This window comes from Sciurus vulgaris (genome assembly GCF_902686455.1).
Source record: "Sciurus vulgaris genome assembly, chromosome: 6".
NCBI lineage: Eukaryota > Metazoa > Chordata > Mammalia > Rodentia > Sciuridae > Sciurus > Sciurus vulgaris.
The window spans coordinates 128,886,281-128,912,599 of record NC_136466.1 but is presented as its reverse complement, the minus strand read 5'-3'; the positions used below and the strand labels follow the sequence as shown (position 1 = coordinate 128,912,599).

Genomic DNA, 26,319 nt, shown 5'->3' with positions numbered 1-26,319 from the left:
TATTTTGAGATAGGGTCTTGCCAAGTTATATAGACTGGTCTCTAACTTGCAATCCTCTCTGCCTCAATCTCTAGAGTAGCTGGGATTACAAGCCTGCACCACCAAGTCTGGCAGGAAAGGACATTTTGTTAACTCCTATGAAATTTCTTAAAGTTTGATGAATAAGGGTACCCAAGCATTTGCAAACATAAATACCTTTCTCCAACCCAATAAAGACAAATTGTTATGTTGTTAAGAAACGACACAAGCTTTCAAGGTTATTCGTTTCCACCATTGATCAACTCAAGATTTTTATTTAGTAGTATTAGAGGTAGAGAGTAAAAAAAGAATCTATTTCTTTAATTTTGATCTTCTGTATTTAAAATTTATTTTTCATTGTAGATGGACACAATACCTTTATTTTATTTATTTTTATGTGGTGCTGAGGATTGAACTTAGTGCATCACACGTGCTAGGCAAGAGCTTTACCACTGAGCCACAACCCCAGTTCCATATTCTGTATTTGACTAGCTAGTTTAATTTTAAATTATAGCTGGTATTAAAAATGCTCAAATAAAAGGTATATATAAGCCGATAAAAAAGGAAAGAGAATTTTAAATTAGTTCATTTGCCCACATTTCATTTTCTAATACCTCAAAGGTAGCAATCTTCCTATATATCACCCATGTTTTCTAGTCTGTACATCCTATACTCCCAAAAGGTATTATGTTCCCAGGGGGTATAAAAACTCTAGAAATATAAGTTAAGTGGATCTGGTATTATGGAATTGCTAATCACCAGAAAAGTTCAAAACCTAGCAAGCTGAGGAGAAACACATATAGAAAACCTCCAAGCAGACCTTATGGAGTGCCTTTTAGCACCAAATACAGAAAACAAAAGTCACAGGCTGTCATACTTCTGTATTACTTTAACTGTCTCCTGGCTCCAAGAAACTATTCAGAGAATTTATAATATAGATGGTTAAGTCAATGCTCATGGTCACTGCCAAGTTAAGGAGAGTAATACAGGGATTCTTCCAACCCCAGTACTGTGCGTCACTAGACACACAAGGCAGACTTGGGAAAACTGATGTGTTCTTCCCTAAAATGATGCTTCCTCATAATCAGTTACATGAGGTGTTAGCTAATACTATTTTCTCAATTTTTCTGTCTTGATCATTTAAGATTTTATTCTCAAGATAGCCAAAACAAATAAAATAATCCCAAACAGAAATTTGAATAAAATAGTCATTGGGTTAATAACATATATTTGCTTTTAAATAAGTTACGATGTAGATCATGTGGGGCTCTAAAATTTCTTATCTTGTATTAAAAGAGAAACTTAGTAAGTACTCCATAAAATGTGACAATACAAAAAGTATGAAGTGGGTGACTGAGACTGGAATCAGAGATCCCTGGAGCTGTACACTGACTCTGCCATTTGTCCTTTATACTTTATACTATCTGATATCTATTTGTAATAAATTGTGTCCTGATTGGAGTTTATGTGCTTGTGAATCATACACACACACACACCAGGTTGGAATGAGGATTAAGAGTACCTAGCACAGTGCACGGAAGGCCCTTAAAAACAAACCAGGAAATCAGGGTGGTGCAGAAAGAAGGTAACGTGACGAAAAACTGTTGATGTATAACATATGTTGAAGTTAAAACCTCTGTGATAAACTCTTTGAAACAGTGACAAAGAACACACAGTAGACTGCCTTTGAGAAGATTATCTTTGGCATTGAATTAAATCACAATGAAAATCTTGTAAAAATCACTTTCCCAAGTCCAAAACTTTACATTTATAGCTGGTGTCTTTTTTTTTTTTTTTAAGACAGAAACTTGCTTTGTTTCTCAGGCTAGCCTTGAACTCCTAGGTGCAAGTGATTCTCTCCCCTCTGCTGCTGCACTACAGGGACTACAGGCATATGCCACTGCACCTGACTGACATCTTTTTTTTTAATCTTTTTCTTTATAATGGCATTAAGGTCTAACAGATTTGGAGGTATATAATTGCAACATTTCAAAGATGAAACTAAATTAGCTAACAAAATTCGTAGTGTTGAGTCTAAGATAGGAGTGATCCTTTTTAAAACCCTCAGACTTCATACAGAACATCCATGATAACAGACATCAATGTAATTCCTAAAAAGGTTCCTATACTCATAAAGAGGACAACCACTGGACCACCTCAGGTGCCACCTACCAAGTGTCTTGACCAGACCATTCCTCTGGGCAGTTCAGAGAGTAGGGAATGCTTATTAGTTTCCCTTATGATAACTTATATATACTACTGGGGCTGTTTCAAGTAATCCCAAAGATAATTCTGTTTCTTTATCATTAATACATAAAATTCTAATAGGGAGAGATTAAGAGCACTGATGAATTTTTCTTAATGCCTATTAGTACATTGTTATTAATTTTTTTCAGATTTTTTAAACTCTGCCCTTCTTTTTAATGGAATGGAAAAGTGAAATGTTCTCCATTTGGTATGTTTCAGAGTGTCTGCTACTCAAAGAAGCAGGAATATCAAGAAAATGACACAGAAAACATGGCTTCAGAGAAACAACTTAGGAAGTGTCTCAACAGGTCCAAGCAGAAAATCACCCCATTAGATTGTTCTTTAAGCTTTTCAAGGATCAGTAACTGAAGAGAGACTGGAGCAGTAGCTGCCAAACCCATGGAAGTATCCCCTAGAAAATTTAACTCAGAGTCTTAAGTGCAAAGAACTTAAACAGAAGCAATTCACCTCCCAAACAAGGATCAAGCACTGAAAGGGGCTGAAGGAATTTAGTTTCCTCATGTTAGAAAGATTGTAGGAAAAACTCACATTCACTGTTCCAAAGGAAGAAATATTTAAGCATTTATGATAAATGCTGCCTTGGGGTTCTTATTACCTAAAAGCATGCACAAATAAAGTCTGGGGTCTGTAAAAATCAAAAAGTGATAAAACAGCTACCCTTGGTATTGAGTAAGTCACTTCACTTCAGACTCTTTTCCAACTTTTGACTTTAAATTGTAAACCTTCATGCAGGTGAGCTACTTTTTAGCAAAGATAATTTTTACTTCACAGTAGGGATACATAGATAGAGGGGCTCTATCATAACCTCAGATTCTTAACTATATTTCAAAGGCTATTTTATAATGTATTTGTGAACATTTTGGTGGATTCTGGCATCTGTGAACATTTTGGTGGATTCTGGCATCTCTTCAAAAGTTGCAATTAATAAAGCATTATGGGAAAAACATGATGACAATGTCTTTCTAGAACTCTAATTCGATTATAATGACTCTAAATAAATTCTAAACTAATTATTTCTTTCAAACAATAGTACTTCCAGTATTTAAAGGAACTGCCCTCATAAGAGCCTTTTTAATGCAATTTTATTTGTCCAGTATTTATAATTCCCTCCTAAGGTTAATATAAACAAAGCAAGCACAGTGAGTTATTCCTACTGCCCAAACTGCTGGGTTTTTATCATTACTGAATCCAATTTGCTTGTAAGTGTCAGTGTGTCACCGTCAACTCAAAACCCCCAAAACCTCAGAATAGCCAGCTTGGTGGCACACACTTGTAATCCCAGCTACTTGGGAGGTTGAGGTAGGAGCACTGGAAATTTAAGGCCGAGGTGGGCAACTCAGTGAGACCCCGTCTCAAAATAAAATTTTAAAAAAGACCCAGGAGTGTAACTCGGTGGTAAAGAGCTTGCCTAGAGTGCATGAGATCTTGGTTCCATCCCAAATACCACCACCCACCCCGTCCCTCCCCCACCAAAAAAAACCCCATCTCAGAATAGATTTTACTTAGGATATAATTGTGCTTATCCTACAGGATGATATGAAGAAGACCCAAGTTTGGAAGCTTGACAAGTCAGGCAGCTGAAGTGACTGCACTCATCCTGCAACTCACTGTCAAATGTACAAGCAAAGAAACAACCTGAAATCCACATTTAAAACCGTCAAATAATTGACTGATGTATACTGATGATCAATAAACCTTTCCTTCAGGAATCAGCTTATTTTAAACTTCTATTTAGAAGCATGTAAGAAGGTGTATCAGTGCTCTGCAAAGTAGTTTTAAAAGCCTTGGCCAGTTAGAAACAGTCAACCCTTACTCAACCCCTACTTCACAAGATGAAAGAAGTTTCTTCCAAAATTACTGACCTCCTGCTGCTAATAAAGAAAGTGACTGCTTTCACAAACTTGTAGGGTTCCTAAATAGAACAATAGAATGAGCATCATTTCCAACCACCAGAAATGCCTTATATCTAATTATATGTAAATCCTAATTGAATAAAAATCTGCTTAATATAATTTTTAAATTATGATTAAGTACTAATGTAAATATCATGTTTGTTTTTTTAAGTAGTGAAGTGTCTCTTCACTAAAGTGACGAAGGGACAAAGTGATTTTTAAATGAACTGTTACCAATACTTTAATTCAAAAGAGTTCAGTAGTTTATATATTTCATTAAAGTATCAGATTTAATTGTTTTAAAATTAAGTGACATTCACAAATAAATAGCAAGTAGCATTTTAAACATTCATCATTTTAAATTATAATTTATATAAAGTGATCAGAATATGATCAGGATGCTGGAATATTCATTTATGTATTAATGCCTATATTACAGCATTATTTTTAGTTCCTGAAAATAAGTTGGCTTTTTGTCATCTCATTACTTCGCTATAATTTCATTGGAAAATTGTGCATTGAAGTTTATTACTCAAAGCATACATTGTTGAAAAAAACCAAAACCATCCCAACTACCACAGAATGAAGAAATGATAGAAAATTGGATATAACCATGAAGCTTAAAAGAGAACCAAGCAACAAGCAAATAGATCCCAGTATTAAATGCCAATGCAAAATTCCATTGCCTGAAAATTATTCCTTTTGCTTGCAAACCTACTCAATATCAATACATGTGAAACTCACTAAATCACATTTGATTTTTAAATATAGGAAAATTAAGAAAATTTGATGAGGGAAGAAAGGAAAAGATCTCCCTTCACAGATGTTCTTTGTAATGAGTAAGATTGATATCTGCACAAAACTTGGCAATGGGTATAGGCAGTTATGTAAACAGTATCAGAACACAATATCCAAAATAAAAATGAATTTAAAGATCCTCTGTTAATTCCTTAGAAAACAACATTTTATGAACATTTTTCATGGAGAAGGTCCTGTGGGTCTGAATCAAAGTACTTCCAGGAGAGTGTCACCATTGTCACTAAGTATGCAGGAATTCTACAGTTGAGACAGGTTTGGGATCAGATAGGAGTATTCTTAGTAATAAAAAAAAAAAAAAATATTTCACAAAAGAGGTAGAGTTGAAAGGAACAAAGGAAACTGGACTGTCAATGTTCAGCATGTAAGTGATTTGGTGCTGCTGGTTACAAATTGCACGGTGTTCAAGCTACTTATTCAAGTGTTTTCTTTTTACGAACAATTCTTCAAAGATGGCATTGGGAATGGACAACTTTGGCTCATGATTTTTTGAGTATCACTATGAAATCATTTTTCTTGAATTACATTTTCACTCTCCCCCAAAAAAACAGAGGCCTAAAGCTTTTAATTTTTAATTTTCTTAATTTTACTTGAAATAACCATGGAAACATGTTGAAACCCAGACTTAGAATGCCCATTTCAAAAAAAAACATTCATATTCAAAAAAGTTCAAAATTCTTAAAATATAAATATCAAGAAAAGAGCAAAAAATAATCTTGTGAGTCGTTTATTCATCAGGGCAAATTCAGCCAAGAGCTGTAGAACTGCCATGTCCTCTGAATGACACAAGAGACAGCGATGACAAAACAGCTCTTTTTTCATTTATTAAAAGAAAAAGGGAACCTGAAAGCTTTTAAAATTTCAAGTTTATAAGTTGTATTAGTTTCCTTGGGAAGTTCAAGATCAGGGAGCCAGAATGGTCAGTTTTTGGTGAAGCTTATCCACCTGGCACACAGATGGCAGCCTTCTCACTGTATCTTCACATGGGAGAAAGATCTTGATCTCGGTCACTGTATAAGGCTACAACTCCTATGGGTAGGGCCTCACCCTGAGGACCTCTGTGAAAGCTTCCACTTGTGAATTTTGAAGAAACACAACTTAGTTCATAACATAAGTCAAAAATAAATACCATATGTCATTCATGAAAGTGTATGTTATATAGTTTTCTTGTGTCTTAATTATTGATTCTTGTGTATTCTCCACTTAGCCTTACTTTGAAATTTGTAAACTAAAAGAAGTTAAGCCAGGTGTGGTGGCACACACCTGCAAGCCCAGCCATTCAAGAGGCTGAGGCAGGGGGATCACAAGTTCAAGGCCAGCTTCAGCAACTTAGTGAGACATAGTCTCAAAATAGCTCAGTGGGGTAAAGCACCCCTGGGTTCAATCCCCAGTCAGATATACATATATATATATATATAGAGAGAGAGAGAGAGAGAGAGGGAGAGAGAGAGGGAGAGAGAGAGAGGATTACAAGAATTCAGAATATCAGGAAACAGCTGGTAGGATGGAATTGTAAAGTATTTTAAATCTGAGAAAGGAAGGACTGAAATAGTCCCTGATGACCATCCCATTGGATGAGTTTATGTTCTGTAGAGGGAAGAAGTGAACCCTCACAATGGGTCTCAGTTCTCCAGGGCTTCCCAGAGCGTGAACCTCTCCACTACAGTGTGTGATTCTAGTATTTAAAGATGAGTATTTCTTATTCAACCTGTCCCCTGAAAGCAAATCAACTACCATATCTTGTGCACAACAGAATAAATGGGGACATGCTGTATGGATGGAAAACAACCGTATGAAAATCCTAATCAATTTTCAGAGGGAATTTTGACTGTCCCCCTCTTCCACAGATACACTGAAGAAACACCACTGTTCCACACTGTCAGCTGAGGAAGAAGGAGCCCTTGCACATTCCATTAGCCGTTCCTCTCCTGTTTTTCTCCTGTTGTCTTATAATGTAAATCGCTCTTGAACCTTTAATGCTGAGAAAACCTAGTCTTTAGTTGCTGCCTAGTGCTTTTTCTTCAAGTCCAATATTTAGAGGGAAGAAAAACCATATGCAAATATCATCTTTTTATTATATGCAAATCAGTCGAACTTCTTTATTAAACAGTATCTTAAGGAAATAGGGGTTCCTAAAGACCTAGATTAAAACTGATTTTATCATTTCCTTCTGATCCTAGATGAGTGACTACCTTTGATGAAAATATGGTAAAAGTGAAAATCCTTGATAACTGCCATTCTGACTGCAGTGAGATGAAATCTCAGTGTAGTTCTGATTTGCATTTCTCTAATTGCTAGAGAAGTTGAACATTTTTTCATGTATTTGTTGACTGATCATATTTCTTCTGTGAAACGTCTGTTCGGTTTCTTAGCCCATTTATTGATTGGGTTATTTGTTGTTTTGGTGTTAAGTTTGAGTCCTTATATATACTGGAGACTGACGCTCTATCTGCGGTGCAGGTGGCAAAGATTTTCTTCTATTCTGTAGGCTCTTTCCTCTTGATTGTTTCCTTTGCTGTAAAGAAGCTTTTGCATTTGATTCCATCCCATTTATTGATTCTTGATTTTACTTCCTGCACTTTAGGAGTCTTGTTAAAGAATTCGGTTTCTAAGCTCAATTGATGTAGATTTGTGTCTACTTTTTGTTCTGCTAGTTGCAGGGTCTCTGTTGTAGTGCCTAAGTCCTCAATCCACTTTGAGTTGAGTTTTGTAGAGTGAGAGATAGGGGTTTAATTTCATTTTGCTACATATGAATTTCCTGTTTTTCCAGCACCATTTGTTGAAGAGGTTCTTTTATCTCCAATGTATGTTTTTGGGGCCTTTGTCTAGTATGAGATAACTGTATTTATGTGGGTTTGTGTCTGTGTCCTCTATTCTGTACCATAGATCTACGTGTATGTTTTGGGGTCTATATAATGCTGTTTTTGTTATTATAGTTTTGTAGTATAATTTAAGGTTGGGTGGTACAACCACTGTTGAAAGCAATATGGGCATTTCTCAGAAAACTTGGAATGGAACCACCATTTGACCCAGTTATCTCACTCCTCAGTTTAGTCCCAAAGGACTAAAAATCAGCATACTACAGTGACACAGCCACATCAATGTTTATAGAAGCTCCATGCACAATAGCTAAACTATGGAACCAACCTAGGTGCCCTTCAACAGATGAATGGATAAAGAAAATGTGGTATATACACACATGGAATATTACTCAGCTATAAAGAAGAATGGAATTATGGTATTTGCCAGTAAATGGATGAAACTGGAAATTACCATGCTAAGTGAAATAAGACAATCCCAAAATTCCAAAGGTCAAATGTTTTCTCTGATATGTAAGTGCCTATTCACAATAAGTGGTGGTAGGGGGCCTAGGGAAGAATAGAAGTACGCTGGATTAGGCAAAGGGGAATGAAGGGAAGGGAGGGGCAATGGGAATAGGAAAGACAGTAAAATGAAATTGACATTACTATCCTCTGTGCACCTATAATTACATGACCAATGTAATTCCACATCATGTACAGCCAGAAGAATGAGATAAATGTCAAAATACATTCTACTATCCTGTATAACTAATCAGAACAACAAAAAAAGTGAGAATCCTGATGTAGTCCTACATGCTTTCATATTTTAGAACAAAAATACTTGGGGAAACAAAAAGGGGATTATGAAAGCAAATGTGATATGTCTAAAAGTTAGGGTTTCACACAACACATTTCTTTTTCTCAGTAGTTTTGTTTGACAATGGGGTTTAATCTATCAAGGAAGAAATAACCATGCTGTCTTTCTAGTGTCAAGAGAACAAACCAAAGATTTGTATTTCATGAGCAGTACCCTTAAATTAAATTAAAAAAAAAAAAAAAAAAAAAAAGGGAAAGAGAAAAGCTCATGTATTCTGTTTGAGTATTTATGAAAACAAATACACAGTGCCACTGTGGCTATTTAAACAATTGAGACTCATGGAACTAGGGAGAACTCCTAATGCAATTGGAATCAATTCAATGGTCCACTTTAATTTTTAAATGATTTTCTGGAATATTCTATGCTATGGGGATTGATCGCTCATTTGACTAACTTATTGCAAGGGTGGTTGTGCAAGAATTAAATGCTCTTTGGCTGGACACTGACAATGAAATAAATCTGAATGTATTTAAATGCGATACATATTTTTGCTTCAGGTCAAAAGTTTTTCCATGAAAAAACATCTCCAGAAATTTGCTAAAATCAAAGAGAAAATGTCGTTTTTCCCCTTATTTATATTCTTTTAGAAATGCATTCAATATCAGTGTTACACCTGTCCTCATTAATAATAGGTATATAGTAAATGGTGGTTTGCTGAGCTCTCAAAATTTAAGGTAAAAAAATTCCTACAGTAAATCATAGAGTATAATACAGTATGCTAATCATGTAGAACTATGATTTCTACACAGTATCTAATGATTTTTGAGTACTTTTTAATAGGGGAGTTTTTCTGTTTCAAATGACACGTCAAAAAGGGTTATTACACTGGTCTTTGTTCAGTGTTCAACGAAGATTTATTATACATGTGCTACAGTTTAATGGAGTAGGGAAGGGGTTGTGGAATTAATATAACAAAATGAACGAGTGACCTATGTGGAGGTAGTAATCTCCACATTGCCAGTGTTTATCCCATAACTGAGGTGCTATGGGAACTGAGTGGCCTAGTCTTTGGGAGGAGTCTTATCTCAAAAGAAATCAAGAAATCTTCCAGGAGGACCACTGGAAACTGGCCAGGTAGGAGTGGGGGATAAAGGGAAGGAAAACTGTAAGCCCTTGCAATGCTCTGTACCATTAGCCTTAGTAAGTGGACCTGATACTTCCAGGGTGTGTGAGCAAATTCGCAAGGGGCTGAGGCAGCCTGTCAGGACACCACATACTTCAGAATGGGAGCAGATTCTCACTCCACAGATGGTTGCTGATAGAATGATTGGGTGGGGTCAGACTATTCTTGGGCTCATCTAATCTTAGAGATCTGGAGACTCCCAGAGGGGTGGAGGAGTAGGATAGTTTTGGGGCCACTGCAGTGGTGTTGTCTTTCTTCAGAAAAGATCCAGAGGCTGTAACTTACGGTGGTCTATCTAAAGTGGAAGGAAAAAAAAAAAATTTTTTTTTTTTTTTTTTTGAGGGAAAATGTGCAACAGAAAGATCCCTCTGCCCATCCTTCTGCTTCAACATCCCCCTGGGAGAGACTGCAAGACCATGATGGTTTCTGTATGACCCCTGACCCCTGCATGCACAAAGTTGTGGAGGGCCCTGACATTGCCTCTTCCCCTCCAGAGCTGATCTATTTAGGGCATCAGTGCACTGTAAGCTTAGGGGGTATGTTGGGGACTCTCTGGAGGACAAAGTGCTAATGCTCAGTAATTCTGCAAACATATGAAGACAACATTGCCTACCTGCCAAGGGTGGGGCACCATGTTCTGGCAAAGAGGACTGCAACTGATTTCACTCATCCAAGCAAATTCTTAGGGTGTAATGGGAGTTGAAAACATCATCTTGGAAGCTGCTAAAGGGACAAACATGATATGAAAATGATTGGGTGGGAGAGGTCATATTTATGAATCCTTAGTGAGGCTGTTTTATGGTTCAGATATTATTGCTTTTGCTAATGTCTGATGTATGTATACACAGATTTTAATAAAAAACAACCATGAAAGCTGATAAAGATATATACATATATATGTATATATATATATGTATATATGTATATATCTTGGGTAATATAGTTTGGTCAGCAGTGAATTCATTCACTTTGGGTGAACTGAAATGACACTTCTACCCTGTCTATTCATTACAAAATAGAAAAACAACAATAAAATTATAAATTGTTTTAACCTTGTGATCTTCGGAGTGCTTAGGAAACTATTGGGGATGAAAACATCACTGTGTCACCATATCATAGAACTATCCCTTTTTTTTTTTTTTTTTTTGTGGTACTGGGGATTGAACCCAGGGACACTCTACCCTGAGTTATATCACCACCATTTATTCATTCATTCCTTCATTTTGAGACAGGGTTTAACTAAGTAGTCCAGGTTGGCCTTGAACTAATGATCCTTCTGCCTCAGCCTCCTGGGATACTGGGATTACAGGAAGGTGCCACCATATCTATCTGGCCAGTCTTTGGTTTTATTTGACAATATTTAAGTGCCCTCATCCTTCTGTTTACCTTATCTATTATTCCTTAATGTTACTCCTATTGACCTCATTTCCTTATCCCATATTATAGTTTAGAGTAATGCTACTTAAACTGTAATCTGGGAACTAATAAATATAGAAATTGAGAATAAACTCTTAAATTCATGTAGCAATTTGACAAGGCTATAACTCTCAAATATGTGACTGGTGGTTTCTCTCTTTGAACAAATAGATTGAACAAAATATTGGTTGATGATGAATTAAGGAGGGGGCAGGGAATGGGTCCTTCACCACACCATAACTAGTCGGATTAGTATTGATTTAAAACATTTGACAATTGTGTGTAAAATATTTAAAAATTCCTGTTAGCAATTCAAGTTAATTGCTACAGAATTTAGTAGGCCAAATTTTCAAATTTGTACTCTTAAAGAATAAAGGTGTTCTTGATATTTAGAACATTCTAGTTGCTTTTTTTGTCTTTGACAAGTTTCCAACTAGAACGGTCAGTGTCAACTGTGGTAACCATAGCTTTGAAGAAAAGAGAAGGAAGGAATGGAAGGATGTCAGGACAGGAAGACTACAAATAACTGCACTTACCAAGGGTCCTGAGACTCGGTACACCATACCTAAATGGTATCATCTGGACACTTCAGCTAATCTGGGTCATGTCTAATGAATACTTTGACAGAATATCACTTTAGAAGTTAAAATTTCTTTTTTTCAAAATCCCTCTAATTGCTCATTCATTCTAAAATTTTATAAACCCAAATAGTGTTACTTGGCTCATAGGAGCTCTAAGGAGGTGTTTCATGATTTGAAAGACTCCTTCAAAACATACAGGTAGCGGAAGGGCTGCTAAAAAAATAAATAAATAAAAATAAGGTACATTTTTTTCTAATAGCTTAAATGGCCACTTATAAGATGTGAATTTCATCAGGTTTTCAGTTGCAGAGATTTCTTGAAGTACGGTTTGTTGGCTGTGACTACATTGTGTTTTATGACCTTTTTGGACAGAGGTGGTGGGAATAGGGACCAAAAACATATTGGTCTTTCCTCTACTTATCACTAGTTGATCACAATCAATTCTGTATGAAATACGCATGTTAATTAGCCACCAAAATATAAACAAAAGAAATCAGAATGGATTAAATAAAAGTAAGGTGCCTGGCCTAAAGTACAAAGAATTTGGCCTTCCATTTTTTGGACTTTGGGTTTGTTTTTCACAAAAACTGGAATCAAGTTCCTATAGGTAGTTGACTTAATGATTTGAAACCAGTAAGTCAAAATGTGACGTCATAGGAGGAGAAAGGAATTTATATATGCAAAGTTAACACATATTTTACAGTCAAATAATTTTCATGGTTCTCATGATTTCTTTTAAAACTTTGGTTAAGTTAGATTAGTAGATTATTTTCATTTCATTGGGTAGGCAAAAGGAAGGTGTTTCAGAATTCAGTCATATTAACTTATAGATGGCACTGCTCAAGAACCTGGACTATATCTCCTGGTTTCTAAACTAAGCCATGATATTATGCTGCTTAAGAAATTTGTCGTACCAGATCTCCTTAACAGCAACAACCAAAAGCATGCTAGGGTCGGATGCTTTGAATTCCCCACTTTTAGGAAGTAGCACCTCTGGTTTGGATAGCTACAAGGAATGGCAGAGATACTAGGCCATAACTACATTTACCACAAGTATTCCAGTCTGCTAAAATACAAATATGTGCCTTGTGTCTGTTGGCATTCATGATCTTCAAGAAAGGCACTATGGAAGAAGCCAGAAACAGTGCTACCACATCTGCAGAAAACAGAGATGAAAATCAATGGCTCAAAATATTAATAAGTATAATTATGACCCTGTGTTTGGTTGGGGTATTAACTGATTATACAGCCACAGAAATATAATACATCTATTAAAATTTTCCTGCTACCATGGCAAGATCCAATGCCAACTAACCTGATGGTTTCCAGAGAGCATATGGGAAGGTGATAAAGAAGAAGTAGGGGTAATGGAGCAAAACATGAAAAGACTAAGAGAAATAAACAACTCATTCTATGATTGGGGAATTATTAGGACAAGGATATGAATAAATCAAGGTAAATGAATGTGAAGGAAGCAGCACTGGCTGAAGAGGTCATGGGATTGTTAAAACAGGGGTAGCCACGTGGAAATAAAATGGTAGAAAAGGTGGAGTAGATGTAAGCTGTGGAGCAGAGTAATATGCTTGGAGCTGTGAAGAACTAAATGAATGAAACAGAACAAAGACATGTGCACACACAGTACCTTCAGCAAAATTTTTAAAAAGTCTATTTGGCCACTGAAAACCTGTCTCTTCCCATCTTTGCTCCACTGCCCAGCTTGAAAATGGTTTTCTTAACATGCTTGAGTTGGAGGAACAATGCTGCGATCACCACGGCAAACACCATTCCCCATCAAAGACAAACGAGGATTCGCATCAGATTATTTCCGGGAACAACTGTACATTCCAGTTCCACCGCGATAAAAGCTTCCTGGGGCCTGTATGATTATTTACATGGGAGCTAGCAAAGTGCCTTTCATATTGTAGGTGGCCAGTGAATATTGATTGAATTCAATTGTTGTTTAAGAGCCCTCTTTTCCAATCAGCTACAAGAATCAAATGGCTTATCAAGGAAAAAAACAACTCCCAATGTTTTGGAAGCTAAGTCGGTAGCAGCATGTGAAAAATTAGTGTGTGGGACTAATGACCTACAAAATGGGTAGTGGCAAAATATTTACCCAGACCAGAGTAGATTCTAAAGGGAGTTTTACTCAGATAAAACGTAATACTCCTTACTGGAAAGAACAGTCATAAAGACTGTGACCCTATATGAACGACTACTTGAAATTATTGTTCAAGTCTCAAAATGCAGGTAATTTGATAAAGCAAATTAATGCTATAAAAATGCCATAAAGAAATAAATGACCATTCTTTTAGTTTCAGCTCTAGAACCTTCTCCAGGAAGTTTGTTTGGGCAACTATAGCCCACAACTTAGCTCAAGGTCCCAGTAACGTAGCAAATAATTAAAATCTACCCTTGTGACATCTATTAACTTTTCTTCAGTCATGTTTTGTTCCTGCAATTAGACTGTATGTTAATTAAGGGTAGGGAATTTCTGACATTTTTTTCTGTAGCCATCACATCTCCCTCTATGGAAGGGTGATTCAACATTAGGTAATAAATTTATGACATTAATTGGCTATTATTAGTAGGGAAAAATCACATAATCCTCCCAATAATTATAGAAAAAATTGTGATAAATTTATGCATTCATAATACATCCATTTCACAAAAGAAAAGAACATCTTTTATCAAAATGCACTTCATCCATCACCAGATTAAAAGCATTTATCTAAATAAAGAAGTAAATATGTTATAGCAAACATCATTCTTAAAGGAAAAATACTTAAAGCACTTCTTCCTACACGCCAGAAGGAAATAGGAATTCTTGCTGACCACAATCCTATCCTTTTAAAGTTGTCCTGGAGATAATAGTCAATGTAAACGAAGATGTGCTAACTTGCCATAGCTGTGACCAAAATACCTGGCAAGAACAACTTAGAGGAGGGAAAGTTTACTTTGACTCAGAGTTTCATAGATTTAGTCCACAGTTGGCCAACTCCATTGCTCTGGGCTCAAGGTAGGAAGGGGTATGGAGAAGATGACCATTCCAGGGCATGCCCCCAGACCCACCTGCCTACAGTTATGACTCCGTCAGCCCATTCAAACTAGTATGGACTAATAAGGATACAGTTTTCATAATCCAATCATTTTACCTCCTGCATAAACACAGGCGCTTTGGGGGACACCTCATATCCAAGCCATAATAAAAGACAAGAAAAAGAAATAAGACATGAAAAACTTCGATTTGCTCATGAAATTAATACTTACTAAAAACATAGAATAAATAGATAAATCACAAGGATTAATGGTTTAATGAGTTACTTGCTATAAAAATAAATACACAAATGTAAATTTATTGTATTTAATAACCACAATCAGTCATAAAATGTCACATTACACATAAAGGCTGGTAAAATTTAAAAAGTCAGAAAATACTATGTACTAACAAAGATGGAGACTAAAGGAAAGATTTACTTGTTCTGAAAAATTTCTTGGCAGTGTCTAGTAAAGTTGACTACGCGTATGCCCTATAACCTTTTCCATTTTAGGTACATAGATCATGGGAAATGGTTGTGTGAGGTGTCTTTAAAATGTGAGGTATATTTAAAAAATGTTCATAGCCAGCAGTATTTGAAACAAACCAACAATAGAAAAAAACCCAACAGTCTATCAACAGTAGAATGATAAACCCTAATATACTCATTCAACGGAATATTATACAGCAAAGAGGAAGAATGAACCACAGTCTCAGAGACGAACATGGATGAATCCCCAAAAGATAATTATGAACAAAATAGAAAATCACAAAATACATTTAGTTTGATTCTCAATTTATAAAGTTCAAAATACAGAACTATTATAAGACACTATTTGGAGAAGCATACTTAGGTGGCTGAATCACACAAAGCAAGGAAATAGGCAACACGAAATTCAGGGCAGTGGTTATTCCTGGGTGGAGAGGTAGCAGGGTTCATGTGAATGGCAGGCACAGATTTAGAAGATTTATAAGGCACTGGTGGTGTTCTATTAATGTAGGCTGTGGAGACACGGGTATTCATTTAAATATTATTTAATATGTGGTCCATACAATTTATAGTTTTCATTTTTTCACTAGAAAGAAGGAAGGAGAAGCAGAGAAGGTAAAGAAAGGAGGAGGGAAAGAAGATAATTATAAATTCCTTAAAATGCTGAGAAAATAAAGTAAGTCTGCAATGGGACCCTGTTTTGATTAAGAATATACTGTTGCAGGGATGGGGATGTGGCTGGATGACAGAGCATTTGCCAAGCATGTGTGAGGCCCTGTGTCCAATCCCTAACTCCACAAAAAGAGAAAGTACAGGGGGAAAAAAACAAGAAGAAAAAATATGTTGCTGCAAACACTGCTGCTGCAACACATATGTGCAATACAACTGCAAGAGGCTATAACAAGACAGTCCCCTTGGGGCTGAGATTAGACTCCTTTCACTAAAATAGATGAGGTATTTTTCAAAATGCAGATGTTTTCCGGCTGAAAGGCATGACTGAAAACACTGGTGTTTCCTTATTTGAAAACAAGAATTTGACTAGATTAAATTTCCTCTAAAATTTTTAAGCACTAGGTTGGAAATCAGAGAAATCCACTTTCACATTTCTCCAATTATTTGCAATAAAACAAGAATATGTATCAGACCATGGGGGAAACTTTTTTCTTCCACACTGGAAATCTGAAAGGTACTTCTTTAATGTATGACCATCTACCATAAATAGATTTGAATCCAAATTGTGCTATTGAGAGGCGAAAAAGGCCATTAAAGTGTCAACACTCCCAAGACCAGCCAAACAACCTTCTGGCAAATGCTAACACAAATGTTTTCATAACCTATGTTTTCTAAGGTTGCTATTCAAATTTCATAGTTATACATATCTCTGTTTTCAGAGAAACTTTATTTCTCGGGTTTTGAAGGGCTGGACATTGTTATTCAAACATGAGGTCAGTAGAGAGACCCTGAGACTGGAAATCTCCTGTAATGCTATAGAGCTCCACTTATCTCTGCACATGCGGAGAGACAAGGCAGGGCACGGGCAGGATGAGGAAAACCGATCCAGAGACTGTCTGCAGAGCATCTGTTCCAGCAACCCAGTTGTGGGCCTTCTCCTGGACCAGTGAAACTCCATCTGGTATGGGAAGCTAAGTGTTCCCCAGGTGGTGTGCCCACCTGTCAACTGACAGTTGGGCTTGTGCCACGGAGAAGGGCAGACACGTTTTGGCACAGGACTTTGGAGCATTTCTATAATGGTTGAGCAAAACTTGAGACGAAGAGATGAGGAAACACAGAAAAGAAAAGGAAAAAAAAAAAAAAAAAAAATGCAGTGGGCCATGCTGGTCCCAGCTAGGGAATCTAGGTCACGCCTGGAACAGGCGTCTGACGGGGTATGCCACGGAGGGTGGAGAGTGGCAGGAAACCATGCCAGCTTCTGCCTTTTTGGGCTTGCCAACCCTTGGCAGGGATTCTGGAAAACGAGACATCCCAAGTTAGACACATTTCCGCACATTCCTCTCCCTCCCCTGCCCCTAGCTACTTACATGTGGCTCATGGACAGTCTGCTGAAACTTTAAAAAAAAGATATGGAATCTTTACATGTTTACCTCAGAACCCTTAGGTCTAAAACACACACACAAAAGTAGTCTCCTCAAGCAGCTTTACACTACGTACTCACCCTAAGTGATGTCCAAAATATTTTTGGAATTCTTTTGACATTTGGCTTTAGAATTCTTGGCATATTCTTGTCAATACCTTCATTGATAAAAGATGCTTGGTTCAAAACAATAAATTTTATTTACCAGGACTATGTAAGTAGGTGCTCAATGGATACACATTGAATAAGAGAATAAATGGATGGATAGTACACATACTCATAGTTTTTAGACAAATTCCCAATGAAATGGGTGACTAGGCATGAAATATACAGTATTTATTAAAAAATAAACCAAAGGACTAGGGATACAGCTCAGTGATACAGCACTTGCCTAGCACATGTGAGGTCCTGGGTTCAATTCCCAGCATCACAAAAATTAAAAAAAAAAAAAAAATAAAGCAAAAAAGATCTAGAGGTCTTCTGCCCCTCAGTCCTCAGGTAACAGAGGTGCCAGGCTTTCCAGGCTGTCCTCCCTGCTACTGAACTGGGTTCCAAAGGTATTGTGACCAAGTCTTAGACGCAACCCCAATACAGAGGGTTGTTGGGCCAATCTTTATTCTATAAAATCTTACAGTAATATGAATTTTCAAATTGACACATTTTTAAATAGGAAAATAAGATCCATATGATATCATTTCACCTTATATCATTTTCCCTATAGTATACTATACCAGAATTTTGATGCATCCATATTTGATTTTATCTATTTTTTATAATGGGAAAATTTCCCCCTAGTACTAGGGACTGAAACCAAGGGCACTCTGCCAATGAGCTACATTCCTTCCTCTTTTTAAAACATTTTTTTTTTTTTTTTAGTGACAGGGTCTTACTCTATTGCTGAGGCTGGCCTCAAACTTGTGATCCTCCTTGCTCCAGCCTTCCAAACCACTGGAATTACAGGTGTGTGACACAGCACCTTGCTATTGTGAATTTTAAGTCTCTGTGATCGGCAGAAGAAAACGTTCGTACGCTTTTGGAGTAGCCTTTAAAAAGTCCTATTGCTTCATAGTCTCATCCCATAACAGATAAATATATATCACAGACACATTTACAAGCAGACACATAAAGGAAGTATTCATAAAGAATGAGTGACAGACACAAGGCCACCCTTTGATGTTAAAGATGCAGTGCTTTACTGCTGAAAAGGACACATACATGAATTCTTGGTAATCACTGAGAGTAGTGTTTATTGTTGAATGCAGAGTGCTCAGAGAAGTCTTGACTAGGGAGCTTGCTGATTTAAGGTGAATTCTCCACAGCTCAACTCACATATGAGACATATCCTGGCAATGAACCAAATGCCTGGGTCAGGGTGTTCTCTGGATCCTGATGGGGCCACTTGGAGACTAAATCAGGTACCACAAACCTAACCTGATGTGAACTGAGAAAACCTGGGCAGCACATGGTCCCAGGGGGAAAGAAGGATGTGGCAGAGTCTGCTGCGTCTCTCTGCACGTGCTCTGGAGCAAATTCAGCAACCCTCCGCTCTGCTGCTATCTTTCCCTAAAATAAAAAGCTGGGATATAAGTGAGTGTTCTGATTCTCAAGGCAGAAAGTATGAGCACAGTAAAACTGTGCTTCTTGCACATCTGCTGCCCATCCAAAGACTGATACGGCTCATCACACTTCTTAAATAAGAAAGTGATCCCTGGCTGGGTGGCAGTGCACGCCTAGGAGCTCAAGATATTCAGGAGCCTGAGGTAGGAGGACCACAAGCTTGAGGCCAGCTCAGCACATCAGCGAGACCCTGTCTTAAAACAAAAAGCGAAAAGGACTGAGGACGTAGCTCCCCTGAACTCAATCCCCAGTATTGCAAAAAAGAGAGGGTCAGAAAGCAATCCCAGGAAAATGTGCAAAAATGACTTTAACTTGCTCTTCCTTCTCCTTAAGTATCAATATTATACCATATTTAAGTGACTTCACAATTGATGGAAAGTTTGGAATGTATCCTGATGAATATCAAGAGTCTGCTATAAAAACAGATTTTAAATATAATTTATATGGATGTGCACATACATATACACAGTCTTTAAAACCCACATCCTGAAGCACAGATGTTTTCAGTGTGGTCTCAAAGTGAAGGTTTCTACCCAGGGTTCGGGCACTGAAATGCTGAGGGGAACAGATGAAAGGCATTCTGATGATTACCCCAGAGACACAGTGGTTCCCCAGGCTGGATGCATATCTGCCACACTGGGCTGGTAGATACATTTTTGACATTTACCACCTGCTTTGCAAATGTCATACCAGTTAATCTTGATATTCACCAAATTTCTGACTTCTGAGACCAGACTATGTCTAGGTTTTTATTTAGATTGTCTTAAAAACTGCCACATTTCCCAATATATTAAATGTACTTCTATTTCTTAAGGTATAGAGGAAAAAAAGAACCACTATACTAATTAAATTTTGTCACAGTTTATGTTTTAAGCTGGCACTGGGAAAAAATTTTAATTCAAGAATAAAATATGAAAATTCCCCAACTAAGACCCAACACTGCATGAAAATAAATGATGACACACAGACTACAAGAAGGTAAAAATAACAATAATAAAAAAGGTATAAAATTCATGTAGACTTTGAATAAATATTTTCTCTGAAATATTCTAGTAAAATAATTAAAGCACTTTTAGAAATATCACATCAATAATAATGTGATACTTATTCATTACCATCATCTAAATGGTTCATTGTACCCATGTCTGTATGTGAAGAACTGTTGCCTCACCAAGAAGCAAAGTTTTGAAAATGACCCAAATGGAGTGCTATATAATGACAGAGATATGGTCTGGATGGTTCACAACTCTGTATGCAGGATGCAGGACACAGGATGTTGCTTGATGTTTTCTGACAAGTATTTACTGAGCACCTATTATGTGTAAGGAGCTACTCTAGACACCTACAAATACATCAATAACCAAAACAAAGATCCCAGCTCAAGGAACATTTGCTGCCTTGATAAAAGGTAGATCAGCCTTCTTAACAAGAATCAACTCTTTCTGGAATAGAGATGGATTGCAAATACAAGACTGAAAGAAGACAAGTCGGGTATAAAATCAAGACTTAAAATTCTTTTGAAAGTTAAATATTTTCTGATGCCTCTGTCCTTCAGCAGGCCTGGGAGAAGAATTTAGGAATTCACTGCCACTATGAGGTCAGGGAAGCAGGACTACAATCCCAGACTCTCTTTCCTTTGCCACATGTTACCTGGATGGTAGAGGGTATTCAATAAGATGTGCTCCCAAATGGAACTATTATCCATTATTAACTCTATGCTGGCTGTTGCCCATTTAAGCACTGGAAATTTTAACATCTAGAAAATCTGTACTTATCTTTAGAACAGCTACCAAATACCAAAACATGGCATGTTGTTTTACATCTCTGTGACTTTTTTTTTTTTTTTGGTAGTTGTGTATGGACAGCATGCCTTTACTTTGTTTATTTTTATGCAGTGCTAGGGATTGAACCCAGTGCCTCACACAAGCTAGGCAAGTGCTCTGCCACTGAGCTACAGCCCCAGCCCTCTATGCCTTCTTAAGTTGTACCCTCTGCCCTCAGAGACCCCATTCCTACTTTTCCTTTCCTGTCATTTCTTAAATTGATGAGTGAGTAAACACTTGAGTGAAGGAGTCTGAGAGCTGCTAGAGTTGGTTACAGCTAGGAAAGTTTAGAGAGGAAGCCGCGTGTTTACAGAAATGGCTTTAGGTGTCATTAGTTCTCCATTGCAGCCCTGTGTTATTTCTAAAAACAAAGATGGACAGGACAGTAAGTTACGATCAAATCATCAGGCTTTTTCCCCCAAGTGCTGGAACACAAAAGTCACTCCATTTCACAAATATATAAAAACACACTTGGCTTAGTTTCTTCAATATATTACTCTCATTTCAACTGAGCTTATTTAAAAAAAAAAAAAAAAGTGTGTGGTGGGGGAGCCTGTCTGCAAATTGGCAGCTGGGGCTGGACCAACGCGCAAGAAACATCCAAAGAGAAAATACTTGATTGAAGACTTCGAAGTACAAAAAGAAATTATATTTTAAAAATCAAATTAATAAAATGTGTGTGTGTGTGTGTGTGTGTGTGTGTGTGTGTGAATTTAATGTCAAGAGGCTGCTGTGATGAAGTGAAAAAGATAACGATTTGAAGTCCAAAGACTTGAGTTTAGGTCGCTAGTTGGATCTTGCATAATTCATTACTTCATTTCTGTGGCTCTTAGGTTCTCCATTTATAAAAACAGATAAGGAGATACCACCGCACTTCCCAGGACAGTGGAGAAAATGATCTGATCTAATGTATGTGAAACACACTTTCCACTCTAAGTGCTAGTTCAGGTTGATTCCAGCCCGTCCTCTGTGTTCACGTACCATTCTTAACGTATTTCCAATGGTTTTTACCATAGGATGTGGTAATTATCTGTTCCCGGTAGGGGACTTGGGGAAGAAACTCTCTTATTTGTCTTTATACCCCCTTTCACAGTACATGGCATACATTAAGTGTGCAAAAAAGTCAAAAGAACGATCAAACTTGTTGCTAAATAACTAGTAGGAATTTTAAAACATGCTTAAATTCTGAATGAAGGTATTTTTCATCTTTGGAAAAGCCCCCTCTGAAAGTGTACATAAAAGGGCCTAGCTACAAGTAAGTCAGTTTCTATAGATTAGTCTTCACATACTGGTCCCTAAAAAAACTTACAAAAACTATTTATTTTTATCCCACTAAATAGAATTCTTCAAAGCACCTGAAACAGGCCAGCCCATCTTTGGGCACAACTATAGCACAAAGAAAGCATACTGCCGGGCACAGTGGCCCATGCCTATAATCCCAGAGGCTTGGGAGGCTGAGGCAGGAGGATCCTGAGTTCAAAGCCAGCCTCGACAACTCAGCGAGACCCTGTCTCTAAATAAAATATAAAAAAGGGCTGGGCGTGTGGCTTAGTGGTTAAGTAACCCTGGGTTAAATCCTCAGTACCAAAAAAAAAAAAACCAGAAGAAAGCACGTTAGTTTGCACACATTGCATAGCCCTCCACAAGAACTGCCCACAGTGCTTGAGCTAACATCTGTCACAGTTAGTTCATAACATTACCATTTGTTTTGGCTTCCATTTTTATCTCAAACACAAAGTTTTAGATTTTATGCATACATAAACACATACATTAAATAAAATGAAGAAGTTGTCACTTCGAAATGTTCTTCAGTCCCACAGAAGATGGCTTTTATTGGTTGTTCTTACAAAAAGCAGTTAGATAAAGCAGTATTGCAATAAGAGTACTGGAATCAGTAACTTAGAAAATTTTGTAGCACATTAACTCCAAAGTTCTTTTGAATATGCGAGAAGAAAAATTTAAAATTCAAGGTCACATCTAGGTTAGTGAAACATTTAAGCTGGGTGACAAGTTTCAGAAACTTGGTTATCTTTTGGTAAATTATTGATTCTCTTTCACCTAAAAGGTGGAAATAACAATAAGATGTAAAATATTCTAAGCCCGAGGCAGAGGGAAGAAGGACTTTAAAAGCTAATTTGTTTCATCAATTAACATTTTGATTATACTCTACAGGGAAGATACAAGCAAGTGCGTACACACACACACACACACACACAAACACACTACTAGATCATTTCCAAAGAGAAAGGATGGACACCTCATTAAGGGTCGAACTTAGGGCATGAAAAAGTATGACAACCTTGTTCAGTTTGGCTTCTCTTTCACATCCAAGCTGGCTGCAAAACAGGCCAAGCATGACAGGATGCTTAAAACTTGCAGCAATAAAAAAAGAACCTAGAGTCGCATCATTATTTCATAAATATATGCAAGACTGAATAGAGTTGGATGCACTCCTGTTTGCTGCAATTCAAAGGTGAGTTAAAACCAACTTTGGAATTAATAGCTTTCAGAGATCTGAAAGCTTTCTAATACCAGGATTTTCAACTTTGCAATTTAACAACCCTGCTGTTGGCCTTTCCTGACCTGTTGTGAAGTAAATCAGGCACACTAATGTGGGCTAACAAGTCTTTTTCACACTGTTCGATCACCCAGCCTCTCTTTTCTCTGCAGACATGCCTTTCTCCCGCTCTCTGTCTAGCCATCCTCCCCCAAAGCACACAAAATGGCCACTGTAACCCGGCATTACTGCTCATTAGATCACAGGTTAGTCAAGTGGAACTGCCCGGGGTTCCCAAAGGAGAGCTATACTTCAAAAATCTGTCCATGTCAAATGAAGAAAAAAAACCCTGAGCGTGGGGTCACCCAGATCAATGATCAAAAGAAACTGAGAATGAAGGGGGAAAAAGCGCACCCTCGTTTTTGTTAAAAGCACACACAGGTCTGATTTATTATAAGGAATATAGAGATACGATAGGTTTTCCTTCTCTTACGCCCTGTTTTCATTTTGTAACGAAGTAATTTGTTCCGATCAGGTCCTGTTGGTTGTTAAACTTTTAGACTTTTGGAAAGTCTACAAGGAATCCTTAAAATTTCCCCAAAAGAAAACACACTCCAGGAAATCCAGTTTTTAGGAGGGCTCTTAAATGTTTCCAAAAAACACTTGAAAAGCAATAAAAGTAATACAAAGTAATCCACTTTTAATGCTTGAGAAGATTCTATTTAAATCTGAAAGACTTGGTGTGACATACACTCTAAAATCATCTCAGTAACCTCTTGGGCCTTCAAAGAGGGGCAACAACAAGGCTGTCAATCACATCATGAGAACACACAGTGACATGCTATGTAGAAAGAACAAATTCCTGGGCTTCTGGGAGCCCACAGAAATCTGCAGGTAGGGCCATACCTCTCTATCACCTCCCTCATTTTTATGCTTTTCAAAGTATTGTACTCTGTAGTACTGCTTTTGTACTTTTTAAAAAAGACAATCCTAATTTAAAGTACTGCCAACTGACATATTAAGACTTAAGGCGGAACACTATATCTGCAACATCTTAAAGAATAAGATGTAGTATCAAATCCCACAAGAGTAAACCACCAAAAGTTTGATTTTCCTAGTTTCTTCATAGAACATTTCATCACCAAGTGATTTAAAAAAGTTTCTGACAAAAATGCTATATATTATGAATCAAAGCAAATTAATTGCTTATAATTTAATAAGTTGTAGGGTTGAATAAAGCTTTCATTGCTTTTTTCCTTTTGTTGAATTATTTTCTTCTTTGAATTTGGAATGTATTTTTTAAGCATTCTCAAAAGTGTGAGATGTATAAATATGTCAAAATCTATTTTTTGAAAGTATATAAACATATTGTGTATAACTTGCATTACTGTTTTTTGTCCTGCTTTTCTTTTGGGAATTTAACAAGCATTTGCTTGGCCTTTACTCTGTATCAGGCTCTGTTAGAAGGACCTCATCAAACACTAGCTCATTTAATTCTCACAGCAACCCTGCAGGGGGGATGGTGGACAGGGCCAATGTTGATAGAGAACTCCATGGGCCAAGACCTCACTTCATGCTCACCCCTGCCAGAGACAGGTTCTAGCACTGTCCCTGTTTTACAGGTGAGGAAATGGATTTAAGTTTTGGCCCAATATTATTTAGTGGGTCCAGGGTAAGTAGGATTTAAATCCAGAATGTGTGACCTCAGAGTTTTAATGTTTGTCATCTCCAAATTCTAAGTGCCAAGTTAAATATCCAACAAGTAAAACGGGTCTATCCCATGATTAAAGAACTTTGATTTCTTAGTGAGGCCCTTAGCAACACTGTGAGACCCTGTGTCTAAATAAAATCTAAAAAGGGTTGGGGATGTGGCTCAGAGGTTAAGTGTCCCTGGGTTCTATCCCTGGCACCATAAAAAAAAGAAGAACTTCAATTTTACCTGTGTAACTGGAACACGCTCGCATGTATACATATGTAAACGTGTAGCAATATTCATCAACTGCTTTTCTTATAATCACTAAAATTCAGAGATAACTAAAAACTTCACTAGTAATTGAATGAATACATAAAAAACTATGCCAAAGTCATGTCCTGGAACACAATGTATCAATGAAAATCAATGAGTTTTATATATTCATATAAAATCACATAGATAATCTCAAAAATACAATAAAAAAAGCACATTAAAATATAATCTGTAAGACTCCACTTAGGTAAATTTTATCACATAAACCATTGTTGTATATAATTTAGAGACATATAAATATGTAATAACTGTATAAAAATGTATATTAATAAAGATATACATCAACTTCAAGATGTCACTTGCTTTTTTTTTTTTGCAACAATAAGCATTGAATATAGAGTCTCATGCATAATAAGCAAGCACTCTACCACTGAGCTATATCCCCAGGCTGCCTCATTATTATTTTATTTTGAGACAGGGTCTTGCTAAGGTGCCCAGGCTGGCTTCCAGCCTGTGATCTTACTACCTTAGCCTCCTGAGTAGCTAGGATTACAGGTGTATACCACCACACCCAAGTATTACTTGGCTTCTGAAGGGGTAAGGATGTGAAAAAGAAAGGAAAAGGGGTTTTAAACGCATCATTTACGATTCATTTATTTAAAGAAAAGATCTGAAACACACTAAATGTCAGCATTTGCTACATCAGGGTGATGGATGGACAGGTGTGTTTGTTATATTATATTCTGTATTTATCAGTTTGAAATGTTTCAAAATTAAATAAAGTATGACTACTTTGATGCATACATTTATATGATCACAGATGAATCTTTCTTGTGATATTAGAGTATATGGCTCCTGTAAACCTTCTCCCCTCAAGTAGCAATCATCTGCTTAGAACTCAAACCACTGTAACAAGTTTAAGATTATTAAAACTTCTTGAATGGATTATCATATCTTACTGAAAGTATCTTAGAAACACTATCTTTAATATAATTACATTAATTG

The 26,319-nt window shown here is 36.9% G+C and overlaps 1 protein-coding gene across 7 annotated transcripts in view; it reads right to left on the bottom strand.

Moving 5' to 3' along the window:
• Positions 1-26,319, bottom strand: part of ARL15 (ARF like GTPase 15) — a 387,266-nt gene that overhangs the window by 158,712 nt on the left and 202,235 nt on the right. The window contains exon 6 of one of the 7 annotated variants that reach the window (XM_079143491.1): positions 10,142-10,518. The exons of the other annotated variants lie outside the window; for them this stretch is intronic. Coding sequence (XP_078999617.1) covers positions 10,504-10,518 — 15 coding nt within the window. The 3' untranslated portion in view covers positions 10,142-10,503. Of the gene's footprint in view, positions 1-10,141; positions 10,519-26,319 lie in introns of those variants that run through there. 7 annotated transcript variants of the gene reach the window in all.